Below are 15,028 nucleotides of genomic sequence, written 5' to 3'. Positions count from 1 at the left end.
TAGTTGGTGATTAATAACCCAATCTAAACTTTCACAATTAATAAACTTTGGTTTTGGACTTTGCACAGCTACTTTAAACTAATATACTAAATTCGACAATATTGGAATTTAATTAAATATTTATTTTATTCAAAGATCAATAAACTTTTAAAAATCAAATTGATGAATATTTATATAAAAAATGAACGGTTGTATATGGTTCTGAAAAAAAAACAAAGTGAAAAATAAGATCAGACAAATTCATTGTGATTTTGTTGTGCACAGCGCACGGTGAAAATCAAAATTGCGTTTGGCGTAAAGTGAAATCTTAACGAACAAAAATATGTTGTATTAAAAATAAATCGAAAACTTCAGTTTTTGATTTATACCAGCAAAAGTATTTAATAAACATGTACGTCCAACTACTTAGATATTAATAATTTTAAGTGATTGATTTTTTTTTTTTTGAAATAAAATTATTTTATTATACATTGGATCTATTGTTTTGTACTCGCCTATATTGACTAGGTATATATACTTATTATTATCTTTACTATAATAAATTGTTGTATTATAACAAGACTATGTAGATGCTTATCATATTTATTAACCATTGATTGGCCAAGCTAATAGCCACATGTATTGCAATAATTATTATATATATTTCCCCGAGTAATGGCCATAATTATATATTATGCTGTTCTGTTTGCTCTCTCCTACAACCACATTATATGTATTGTCCTGTATTGTATTTTTTTTTTTTGCGGATTCTTCTTTTGTTCGGTAAACACCTTTATCAATCGATAGACAGTTAACATTTAAATAGAACTTTTGGATCACTAGCCGGTCTGAAGATAAATAATAAAAAACAAACACAAAAGTTATATCACACATATCACACTTAATCGCGCTACTCTCATCATACTAATTTATCAATGTTTATTATGGAATCGGACTTAAAAACGAAACACATTGTCCACAATTACACCACCGTTAATATGATGTCTAAACGTGTAATTTGTGCCTGTTGTATGACGCTTTACTAAATAATAATTTTGAGAAATGTTTAAGAAAATAAATGTCTCTTTCAGAATTATCTAAAATGAAATAATTTAAATATTAAACAGAGTTGCCTCGCTATCAATACAAAATCAAGTTGAACGTTTTAGAAAAATATATTATTTTTTTGGAAATCTCTCTCTAACATCAGTGCGCATATTATATATTATTATTAAAAATAGTATTACTATAGTGTGGTGACAATGCTCTTTTGTAATAGCCGACTTGTTTCGTTTGTCCCACAGTCAAACCGTTGGACGTGCAAGTGCTCAGCAGCAGGCAGCCGCTTAGTTCCGGCCGGACGTACGAGGTGCAGTGTCAAGCGGTGGGCTCCAAGCCGCCGGCCAACGTGACGTGGTGGAAGGACAATGAGAGGTTGACCAACGCTACACAGACCGTAAGTACAACAATAAAGTGCGAGCGTTTATGTGTGCGTGTGTGTGTAATGAATATCATACACCGACAACCCGCCCGTCGGCTATAATCTGTGAGCGCTTTTGCCTCTCGGAAACTACCCCTTCCGTGACCTGCCATCGCATATGCGCTGAGACACAACCGCTAAATGTTCGGTGTGCTACCCTTTCCGGGTAAACTCTACGGTGGCTGATAAGCACCGCGACGTTTTGTAAACCGAACAAAACCGAAAAAGGTATTCGCGTTATAAGAGACCGCGTCGTCCCAAAATGTCATCTGATATTAATAGACCTGAATAATAAAACCTGCCTACCGCGTTTAATTTAATTATTTTTATTTTTATTTCACTTGTTGGTTGCAGCAGCGCTGCGTTTCTCGCAATCCGACGTCGGTTGACGACGCGTGATGCTAAGTTTGGTTTTTCTTATTGAGGGCAAAACTACGTCACCGCGTTCAAATTAAAATCTAATTGCGCTTATCTGCGTGCAGTGCATTATTAAAAGCGGGTACGTTGCAAACACCGCACACGTATACCTACATAATTAATACACACCCGGCATTATTACCTGCGCTAGGAGGCCACGGTGCTAACGATTTTTAAAGGAACCCGTACACGAATTGTTGCAACAAAATATATTATATCATAGAAAATATGAGAATTTGAGCTCAAATTAGACCGCTAAAAAAGAGCGCTCTTACGTTCCACGCCAGAACCAATTTTTTTCTCACATCCATCTAAACTATAATTTTCAATTTAATAATCATTTTTATAAGGTACTAAACAAATTTATTGAGTAAAAATTCGTCCTATCTAATCTAAACCCCAGTGACTAGTACTCACCATCTGAGCAATAAAATGATGATATATTAATATTGAACATAATATAGTTACATGTTAATAACCAATGTGTGATACAGAAAAACCAATGTAGTCAAAGGATCCTTTTGCAATTTCCACACAAATAATTAGAACGACACTGACTTAATCGTGCAGCACATTAAGAAATTCTGATGAATTAAATAACAAAATTATAGACATAATTAAATCACCACCTTAAGTGAATTGATTTCAAAATAAACGATGGTATAAATTACATCCCAAACTACACAACCAACAATGTGGCATTATTATTATTTAAATTTGAACTAGGAATTTCATCTAAACAAATCAACACGAAACCTACCTATTGTTACAGATAACTAAATAATTATAATATATTAATATAATATCAATAATAATATTAACATGACATTCGATAAAAATATTAATATTTTGAACTAATTCAAATACATCCTACATGATTGTTGTAAAATTTAGGTTTAATAACAAAATGTCGAGTTCATTATTATTATAATAATAATTATTATTAAAAACATACATATTACATTTCTGCAACACAAATAAGTGTATACACTATAGGTGCTATAATAGGTAGATCGTATAATAAAATATGTATACAAATATATAATCATTATTTCCTACATGTGTCGACTATCGAAGACATTTCTCGTAATACTAGCGTATATCCCACTAAGTATATTTTATATTAGGTGAACAGCTATTTTCTAGTTAAGTTCTCGCAATCGCTAAAATAGTATTACATTAAAAATATAAATATTATGTCAATTACGTGTTATTATACGTAGAGTATGACACCGTAAAATGTATAGCACGAACACATTTCTGACATACCTGGAAACGATTTGCTAGAATATTAAATTGAAAAATAATAAATATCACATCAAATGATACGATTTGTTGAGTTATACTTTACAAATCAGTTTTTATTAATATAGTTTTATTTGCATTGAATATAATATAATATAATATGATACATAAATAATAAATAATAATACGAGTATAAAATATCATGAATTTCACAATTTGTACTTATGGTAAGTACTCATTTTAATTATTTTTCGAAAATATTTACCAAAAAATGATCAGTTTGAATTTTTCATATTAACTGTTTAAAAAGTTTTTTAATATATCATAATAATTCATTTATTATGAATAGGTTGTAAATTTAAAATATAAAAAAAAACTCAATTTATATTTATGATCACGATGGCAGATGCTATTTAATTTTATCTTCGGATTGGATTTTAAACTTTGTACTGACACACAAATGTTTTTAAAATCTTATCATAATAAACCACCATAGCGACTTTTTTCTTTGATGACAAAATATTCTACGACTAAAGTACAACAAAATATATTATAGTTTTTAGTATTTACATACAAAGTTTGTCCATTCATTAATATACGGTAATTTTGACATTTTACGTTGCATGTAAAAATATTCTTATATTATTAAATTTCTCTTTTTATATGTATAATATCTTTGAACATAAATTACTGATTTTTACTAAGTTAAACATTTTAAGTATAAATATAAAAAAGACAAATTAAAAAGAAAAAATTGGAACTTATTTTATTTGATTAATTATTTTTAATTAAAAAATTAAACACTACATGATTGATTTATAAAATATAATCTAAATATATTTTATCAAATCAAGTTATATTTTTATCAACGGCTTTACGTTAATCTTCTAATACAATAATATCATCTTAATCTTTGTTTTCAGTCGTAATATCATTTTTTTTTTTGGCCCAATTATTAAAAAAAATATTGCAAATTTTTTTTATGACCCTTTGAAATACCTGCTGAATTTACTTTTTTTTTAAAAAAAAAAACACTTGTCATTATGAAAAATTAATAAATATGTTACGTTCAGAATTTAAAGTATAATCATTATATCATCTCATCGAAACTAACATTAAGAAATGTTGACTGGTATTCCTGAACTCAAATATGTCCAAGTTTATACCTACGTAGCTATATTATCCTATTTCCTATATTGTATGAAAACTGTATTGATTAAATTAAGTTTGTGTGTATTTTCATGTTCGAATATTTACAGTTTAAGTATTTGCTATTTCGGAAATAGTATTTCGTGTAATGAAGGAAATCCAAAACTTTTCGTTATCCATTGAACCATAAATACGTAACCACTGTGTATACCTAATAAATCGAAGAAGATATTATTATAAATTTATATTTTGAATTGTGTGAATATAAGACTCATTCTTTGAACCTGAAATATGGAGTAAGATATTTTTATGAATCTGTATCCATACACCTATTTTACTATGAACGAAAAAATATTATTGTAATTTTAATAATTATTTTTAATTTAACTAATGATATTTAATAAGCATATTATATAAACTATAATTTTCAATATTAATTGTATTATATATTTTACTGAAAAAAAAACTTCCTATCAAAAACTTTATTAATACTCTATAGTATAAATAATTATCTTATTAAAACTTAAAAACTATTAATTAAGTTTCCAATACATTCCTTTATTTAAAATGGCATTATTTAGAAGCAAAATGTAAACTTTACACTTTAATAATTGGATATTGAAGAATATTAAGAAGGAAACGGAAATAACTTTGCTTTTGAACTAACTTTAACGAAAACGTATACTAATATTAAGCTTATTTGTATTTATCTAACAGGTATCACCAGATGGCAATGTAACATCATCCACTTTAACTTTCCAACCAACAAAATCAGACAATGGTAAATCATTGATATGCCGAGCCGAAAATCAAAATGTACAACACTTAGAGCAGATGGCTGGTAAAGTGGAAGACTCATGGACGATTGATGTACACTGTAAGTAATTCAGTTTATATGGCTATTGTAAAAACATATTGTACTTTATTCCATTGATAGATAAAATATTTTATCGAAATTATAAAAACAATAGAACCAACTAAAAATACAATAATTTTATTAATTAATGTGTTGCCAAAAATTAAATAATTATCCTTAACTATTATATATAATATAAATGGTTTCTTTAATTTATTTTTTATTTGAATTTTATATCTATAAAAAATTGAAACATATACACAGATCATGTAAACAAACAATTATTTTATTATATATATTTTTATATACATTTATTTATAATATAATACTTTATTATCTGTAGGTTATTTACTAAAAAGATAAAACATAGTTTATATTCGTTATGTTTCAGTTGTCAAATCAATAATTCTGTTTCAATAATATAAACAAATATTATAATATTCTATATTTTCTATTAAATTAAATTAAGCAAACATCAAATTTGAATATATCGACAAAATTAAATAACATAAATATAATATTATTTTAAAAATGCGATAGGTTCTATAAAATGTTATATTTCCACTTGATTTATATGTATATTTATTTCGTTATAATATATATAATGATCTTCATGTACTTTTCGTTATGAAATACATTTCAAGTGTCGGTTCTTACGATACGCTTAATATCAGTTTATGTAAATACTCATTTACAACGTATTTTTCAACATTTTAATTACATAGATATTAAACTTTTATACCAAAAGCATATAGATCTAGCTGCATCGAAAAAGTATATAATATTGTATTTTAATGTATTTTGTTAGAATCAACGACTCCTTGTTGAATTATGCATAAAATACTTTTATTTTTTAATTATTCTACACGAATACTACTTATTTGTTTCAGACGTACCGATATTGAAACTGGCTTTGGGAATTAATATGAATCCGGCAGACATTGAAGAGGGAGACGATGTATACTTTGAGTGCAAAATCGATGCTAATCCACCTGCGTACAAAGTGATTTGGAAACATAACGTAAGTTGTCCTCGTCATCCACGTCAATATTTCTGTCTAGTTGAAACATATTTATATGTATAAATACCTGCAGTGGAAATATTCAGTTGTGCAATTTAAAATGCAGTCGTGTATACTCATTTATCGACGTTTATCACGAGCTGTAAATTGCCTAATAGAATTGTATATGATATTAAAAAAATTCTCATCTCAGTCTTTTGTGTGGTTGCTAAACAGGGAGGGGGGACTTTAGATACGGATAATTCAGAACGGGGTACTTTATACTTACAATACAGTAGTGGTGTTAATGAAGAGATATAAAATGATAACCGTCGTTAAAAGATACACGAGAGCATCGCCGTATAATTGCAGTTCTCAGCGAGCGTCTTAAGAAAATCCACTACCGCACCATCTCCAAACTCTCTTGCCGCGCGATTGCATCTAAAGTGTACGTTTGTGTATTCTGCAGTTAGTGATGGAAACCTCTTGTCCACGAGATCAACAAGTTAAAGTCGTTGTAGGACGTGACTGAGCGCTTTTGAGTTTTGTACATACACAAACGGCGCTCGTAAATTTACATCTTCTTACGCGCACACACACACAGAAACGGCGAACGGACGACAAACTATGTATAAAAAAAAAAGAAGAAGAAAATTATCAACTATTGATTCGATAATATTATTTTCTACGCGTAAACTGCTACGTGGCCCTTGTTAAACGGACGGTTTTAATACACCGTACTGCATTCTTCCGATACCTGTCTGATTAATATAACCTCCAGCACTGCTAATTTAAAAGAAAAGATAAACAAGGTAAACCCGCCAGATAATACTGACGCACGCTAACTTCTTGATTGAAAATATTTTACCCATCCATAACATAAATATTGGAACTTACGATGCGGTGTAATAGACACGTAGGTTTTTTTTCTCATTTTAAAACGTCAAAACATCTCAATAATTACTTTTTATAACTATATTTTCAGTTCATTATTTTTTATTTTCCATTATATTTCAATGAGACTTCTATTATGAGGTGCGTTGATGTCATTCACAGACATAAATCCGTTCTGTAATGTAGGTTAAACACAAAAGTATAGTAATTGATATTCAATTTGTCATCGTTATATTTCTCGATAATAATATTAATAAAAATAAAAATGCAGCCCGGAACACAATTTATTTTTAAATTGTTTTTTAAGTTTCGATCCATCGTGGTAGACTGATTATTATTCATAAAATGAACACTTCGAAAACAAATATTTTATGTCAAACATCTATTATTAATTGTATGTTCAGACTTCAGTACTGAATAAATTGTTCTCAATGAGTAGTATATCAACAAACAGAGTTTCAAAACTTTAATAGTGTATTAATATGAAAATGAATAATCCTGGTGTCAGTTAAATTATATTAAAAAACTTATGACAGGATATGTAGGTATAGTGTTAAACTCGATTTAATGATTTAATTGAATCATCATTGTTAACAATTTAATAATTTATTTAGTATACTAATTTATAGCTATACTCGGTTTACTGACCAATTATTTATTTGAAACCATACGTAAGTTATTTTTGGTACACTGAATTTTTCAACGTTGATTCACTCATTATTAAATGTATGTAAAAATCTTAAACGAACAATATTAGAAATCATGTGATTATTTTAGCATTATTATTAGAATACGGAAAAGGATAAGTTCGTGTGGTGAAATATTTTACACGAGTAAAAAATAAAAAATATTTTTTAAAAAAAAGCTGCATTCGAGTGTCGTGTTAAGCGTATATGTGTATTTTTCTGATTACTCCGTATAGTTTCTATCGCTGAATTCATTCATTTTTTACGTGAAAAAATAGTGCCTTGAATACGGGCCCAGGGTAATGAGTGCGTTTTAATAATGAATACACGTGTTTATTTTCTGTTCACCGGACACAGGGTCAAGTGGTCCAGGGAAATGTGAAAAGCGGCGTGATTATGAATCAAAAGGACCTGGCACTTCAAAACGTCAAGAGACAGCAGGCGGGAAACTATTCGTGTTTGGCTAGCAACGTGGAGGGAGACGGCGAGAGCAACGTCGTCCGGCTAACAGTCATGTGTAAGGGCAATTTATGATAATACTTACGAATATAATATATAATATGGTGTACGAGAAACTAAGGGAATAGTTGAAACCGACTAACCGCAATGTTCTTATATTCAGACTGCTTGCACGGATCATAATAATATAATGATAGATCATAATATTATGATTTATATTGGTCACAAAATAATAATAATTGTCCTTATTTTCTTGATAGTTGGCCAAGCTATTTTTTAAACCTCTTGATTTTTCCATTATATACTCAGCAAATAGTATTTGATCTACCTTGGATTATACTTCTACACAATATAGCAATTTATTACTTTTCAACTAATGTATCTTAAGCTCGTTTAATAAAATCGATACAAGTTGACCCAATGATACGTCGCATGACTCAATAAAAATAGCATTTAAATTATATTAACCACGTAATTTTTAATATTGCACACACGTTGAAAATAATTCAAAATAAAATGATTATTACGCCACATACAGTTCGCTTTACGCACCGTTCACAACACGTTTCAGTTGATTACGAGTATGTAGCGAAATTGCCTACCGACTGTCCCGTATTAGACAGTTGTCGTTTATGTAATCTGATAAACACGCAGTTTATCCGCTGTGGTTCTAACAATAAAGGAAAAGTGTTTTAATGAAACTTTGTACGCATTATCAGCACATACATAGTATATATAATATGTCCGCCACAGAACATCAATTTTATATGTACACGTATACGTGTAAAAAAAAAACTTTTGAAACTTTTAAATTTAAAGGGGTTTTCTTAAATTAAATAATATTGGGCAATGTATTACAATAATATGATATTATCTATGAAATAATAATAATTGGATACCCGAAAAGCGGATACTCAACAATATCGTATATTATCAATATTATTATTATAGTCAAAATCACTCTATATATAATAGATTACAAACAATATTAGTGCATTTCAGTTATTATAAAATTAAATTGAATAAACTTTCGCCTGTATATTTAACAATCAATATCCTATTATTTCACATTGAAAAATTATACCATTCATAATAAACTTAAATATTTTCTAATTAACTCAATCTGTATTGGTTTATATAAATTTATATACGTATATTTTATGATTTGAACATTGCAATTATTTATCCTAATACATTGTTATCGAATTATAACAAACTATTATACTTTAACCTCTTGGAATTAGTTTTCGATTGTGTGTGCTTTTATTTTACGATTGCACTCAATTTTAAGTATTTCAAATATTAACTAGTTCACTTTAACTTTCATAACATTGTTTGGGGTATTATAATACCTACCTACACTTTATCATAATTTGAAATTGAACGTAAACAAAAACAAATCATAAAATTGCCATAATATAAATTAATTTAATAGTTGCTACACAATTTATATAAATAATATATACATATGTATTTTTTTAATTGGTTTTATGCTTATTAAAATTATAATTTGTATTGATATATTTTATGAATATCTCAAAAATTAAATGCAAATTACTTGAAAACATAAAAGCAGGATTAAAAATGTACTATTCAATTTAAAAATTAACATTACAATTAGATAATAAAGAAAATTAAATTTTATATGAAAAAAAATGTATTGTACCAAATAAAATTAATTATTAAACTGGCACTATAACTATGACTAGTATCAACTAAATAAATAAGTCGGAGTGCGCTATAAAAATAAAAATTAATTTGATTACATTTATTTTATTAAGATATACATTATATAAATATATATGAGTGTGCATAATATACTTCACTTTGTAATATATATATACTTTGTTAATAATTGCCATCAGTCAAAAAAAAACTTTTCAGTAATTAACCTTAACTAGTTTATTAAAGCGTATTCTATGGTTAGTATGGTACTTGTATTCTACTTATATTTTATGTAAAGTACAAACAGCTTTAACAAAATATAGTTTTTAATGTACCTATTGATACCTATAAGGTGATTTGAAAAAAAAATACATGATATTTAATGAATAATTAATTTAAAAAAAATGTATTATTAAAAAAAATAATAATTGTTAATAAAAAGTATACGTTATTACAACGAATAAACATTTTCGGATAAAAATTTGTTTTGCATTTCAATATGAAAATCTATATATTATGTTGAATTCGGATTAACCTAGTTGTATTATTTCCATACAATTATACGAAAGCTGATGTGTATAATATATACATATATATACCTACTATATATGTGATGAATTTGACTTAGGTACTTCATTAGCTTTATAGATCAATAATATATTTTGTGATTTTTACACTGCTAATGTAAAATTATTAACAATAAATAAAATCTAAGTTGTTTAATTACTGTTATATTTTAAACAGTGAAATTTTTAGAAATTATTTAAATTTAGAATATCATGAATCATGATATATTATGTATAATGACGACGTTGTTTTTGGCTGGTCCGTAGACAAACCGGTATGCAGGCACAACCAAAAGCTGACGTATGGCGTTGCCCGAAACGAGAACACGGAAATTGTGTGCGAAGTGGACGCATATCCGGCGCCGGACATTTTCAAGTGGACGTTTAATCGGACGGGTGGCGTGGCGTCCGAAATGGGCAGCAACGAGGTGATCCAACACGCCAGGTCGAGTGGCGTCGAAACCGGAAATGGCAGTGGCGGTTTGTCATCCGGCAAACGTGGCAGACTATCATCGGTGCTCACGTACAGTCCTTCGGTCATGGGAATGGGCGGCGGTGGAGGCGGCAACGGAAATGGAGGCAACGTTGGGGACAACGATTACGGAACTGTCACTTGCCGCGCTTCGAACACCGCCGGACAGCAAATAGAGCCTTGCGTTTTCCACGTGATCGCAGCCGGTGAGTGCCTATAATAAAATAATTATTACAATCAAAATAAAATATCGTCGATGATGATACTAATAATGTGTGTTGCATGTGTGTATGCGAATTGCATAATATCAATATATGATTCACTTTCTGATAGGCACATTTGCTATAATAAAGGTGCATTCAGTAGAATTAAAAATTATATTAATTTTAGACCTTAACCCGGGTAAACGGCTGACAAAATCAAGGTTGACTATTCTGTAAAATGTCAAAAGTTTTCTAATTGCGCTTTATTAATATTTTTTTCAATTTTTTAATGTGATTGAAATTTTCCTCTTCCCGACTTAAGGTACAGACTCAGCATTTTTGATAAACTCACCGTGTTATTTTCAGAATATAAAAAACTTTAGTTTTCCTGAGATGATTTTTTTTTTCATTATTATTGAACCTTATCTCGACAATGTTGGCATTCCTTACATAATTGAACGTGCCGACTTAACGCACGTACAATTCTAACGATTACTTATTAGTAGGTACGTCAAAATTATAATATCATTTGTGAATTGATAAACACGAATAATTGAGAGGTTGTATTTTAACAGGTAATAGATAACTTTAATGGATTACACTTGATTAGAAACTTCGTTAGTTTATAATTAACTAATAATAATAATAATAATATCATAGTTTATTGCTTACTACAACGTTCGTCTATTGTAGTACGTAAATTGAAATCAAAATGATTGTAATATATCGCCAGTAGTTATGGATTAAAATGTGATTTCCATATTAACATTAACTGTTACACGTTTCATTGAATCTGGTACGATCGATTCGTTATTTTCTATTTACCATGCGTTTTATAGCAAAATTAGGACTCGAAATTCGCGTTCACATAACACATTTACACGTGGCATAGGCTAAACGAATTAAAAAACATTAAAACGCAACGGTCAATTACGTTTTCCGCTAATAACTACTGCTGCAGTCGCATCGCGTCGGGTACAATGAAATTCGTAATCATTCGCTGCATTTACGTACAGGGATTAGACGTAGGCATTCAGCAAACGATGTGCATTTAAATACTCTGCGTTTTGGAGAGGGAATTTCGAGTAGCTTTACAATCATTACCATCGAATTTTTCCCGTTTATTTCTTTTCAGCTCGGTGGTTTACGTTTAACAATGCCCCGGATGATAATAATAATAACGGACGTAATATTATTATTATTATGATGATTATTATTATTTCAGAGTATGAATGCATGAGTAAGGCTCATGAACGTTTTAAACCTGTTATCACATTTACGTTATATTATTGTGCACTTACGTTGATTTATAGTGCACACAATAAGATTTTTAATATTTTATTTTCCCGATAATTCGACTAATAGTTTGTATAAAATATACACGAATTTACACGTAAAAAATTACAGAATGTTTTATATAACAATTATTTCCAATTTATTTCAAGGTGCATAATTAAGACCCAAGTATATTATAATAGTATATCTAGCCAATTTGAGCCACTACATTATAAATGTTAAATTTAGGTATAGCAATATGAAAATATTGTCATAATAATTTGTCGTAGGCTACACCAGAGAGTAGAATACAACTGCGTTTGATATATTATATATACTAATGACTAACCTATTCCATAAAATAAATATTTATTTTTGTACAATTTTACTAAAATGAACGAATTTTAGAACTGCCTTGTACCTAACTATAACAAAATCAACATATTCAATTTAGAGCAGCCAATTCCATAGTATTTACTCACGCTTTAGAAATCATATTCATAAGGATTTAAATTGAAATTAATAATTTGGAAATTTTCCCAAATGTCCTAGTAGGACACCATGGTATCATATATTTAGTTTTATTTCGTGTAGTTTGACCAGATTAACCGCATTATGACGTATTCAAACTTCAATTACTAGCTAGTGTACGTCATAATAAATTTAAAATTAACGAAAATATATATATTTTCAATTAATTATATTACATTCCCAAGAAATATTTATTTTCAATTATTGATGTCGAGTTCAGCTAATCATATGTATAGCTTTATAGGTATGTATTTTATACACGATACTTAACCATATTTAATTAATTTGAATAATAATTTGAATAATGATATTTAATTATGACCTTAAATTATTCAACGATAAAATAACAATCTATTAATTCTTTGAAACATTGTTTGGTTATTTTTCTAAGCTGTTGACCGACATTCATTTAATTTTATAATTAGTTTTAAAATTGTATAATTAGAAATTCGACAACGTTGGAGCCTATTTAGTATGCAATCGAGTCGTATTTGAGGGGTTCTTTTGTAGTCGGACAAATATACGCAATCGTGTTCCCAAAAAGGTAATTCGTACGCAATCGGGTCGTGCCCACCCAAAATATATTCGTATTTCGCTGAAAGACTAGACCCTATGCGACTGGGCTGCCCGTTTAGAATTCCTAATAATATATTTATTTTTCCAGTCGGCCGGCTGATTGCAGGCTCGTCGCGCGCACGAAAACGGGATTGTTTAGGACTGTTAGAAATGATTATTTATATTATAATTAGATTAAATCGCGGTTTTTCTATATGCGGTCGTTAATTATTTCGTTCATTTGTTGTTTTTTTTTTCCCGGTTCACAGTGAGACCTGACCCGCCATTCAACTGCACTTCCGGTGACCGGACGCTGTTCTCGGTACACGTGTGGTGCACTCAAGGGTTCGACGGTGGAGTCGCACAGCGCTTCGCCCTGGAGGCGTACGACTCGGCTGGCCACGCCGACGGAGGCCCGTCCGGCCTGGACGACGGGTACGGCGGGCCCGCAGTGGCCGCCGACGGACCGGCGCCACCGATGTTGGCCAACCTGACGGCCGACCGGCCGGACTTCACGCTCCGACAGCTGTCGCCGTCGGTCGGGCTCCGGTTGGCCGTGTACGCGTACAACTCGCGCGGCACCAGCGACCGCACGTGGCTTACCGCCTACACACTCAACTCGGCCGACAAGCAAACTACTTCCGGTACGTATAGCGCGATACTCACTCAAATGATAATGCTGTGCTATTGTCAGCCGTTCGCGGCGTGTTGACGTCGAGCGATTTGTCATTTCCGACAACTGTTTGATTGGCGTGTACGATACGCGCCGTTATATTATTATAATTATTATTATTATTATTATGCCATCGTGATATAAATAAACTGTAATATTGTCGTTTGGTCAATTTACTGTACTTATCCAATTTAAATATAAATATGCCATACTTGCTATTATATCGTTCAAAGTTTTGACGAGCACTGCTTTCTTGTTTAGAATAACAAAATAAAATGATTATATTATTATGTCGGTGGTAAAACTTAAAAGTAAATTATAAATCTAAAAATATAGCTATATAGGGTGATATCATAAAAGATTTAAAAGATTTTATATGTTTGAAAAAAATCTAACATTAATAAGTGAGTAGGTACACTTCGAGTTATATAAAAACTTTTTTACGAAATCAGAAATAATAAATATGTAGGTGGTTAAATTGATAGGTAATGTATACGTTACAACGACAAAAACTTTGTGGTAAATATTTTAATGGAAATTAAAGTTGCATAACTACCAGATACAATATTATGGTGGAAAAAAATAAAATTATGTTTGGATAAGCCCAATTTATTTACCTAATGTATTTACAATTTACATAATAATATTATAACGTTACATTCCAATTTAATAATAATTGGCTTAACATTTCTAGTGAGCCTGTTACAATTATTGTATAATTGTATAGATTACAGCTAGATAGGTAGGTATCTATATTTTTTTAAGCTATGGGCAATTTGTTTTTACCATTTAAACGATTGATTTTTAATGTTTGGCAGTTATGAAAGCATTAATACAATAGGAAAAACATATATACCAACAAAAATTATATTTTTAATATTAACTTAAACATACCTTAATAACTATATGTATTATACAACAAT

At 29.6% G+C, this 15,028-nt stretch overlaps 1 protein-coding gene across 1 annotated transcript in view; it reads left to right on the top strand.

The window, feature by feature from the left end:
- Nucleotides 1–15,028, top strand: part of LOC132924642 (uncharacterized) — a 505,044-nt gene that overhangs the window by 478,592 nt on the left and 11,424 nt on the right. The window contains exons 6-11 of the mRNA XM_060989064.1: nucleotides 1,284–1,435; nucleotides 4,988–5,147; nucleotides 6,017–6,147; nucleotides 8,064–8,223; nucleotides 10,664–11,074; nucleotides 13,702–14,076. Of these exons, the coding sequence (XP_060845047.1) occupies nucleotides 1,284–1,435; nucleotides 4,988–5,147; nucleotides 6,017–6,147; nucleotides 8,064–8,223; nucleotides 10,664–11,074; nucleotides 13,702–14,076 (1,389 nt within the window). The remainder of the gene's footprint in view (nucleotides 1–1,283; nucleotides 1,436–4,987; nucleotides 5,148–6,016; nucleotides 6,148–8,063; nucleotides 8,224–10,663; nucleotides 11,075–13,701; nucleotides 14,077–15,028) is intronic.

The sequence above is a fragment of the Rhopalosiphum padi genome, chromosome 3, assembly GCF_020882245.1.
Source record: "Rhopalosiphum padi isolate XX-2018 chromosome 3, ASM2088224v1, whole genome shotgun sequence".
Taxonomy (NCBI): Eukaryota; Metazoa; Arthropoda; class Insecta; order Hemiptera; family Aphididae; genus Rhopalosiphum; species Rhopalosiphum padi.
Note: the sequence above shows the minus strand (reverse complement) of the source record. Positions and strands in the feature narration are given on the sequence as shown.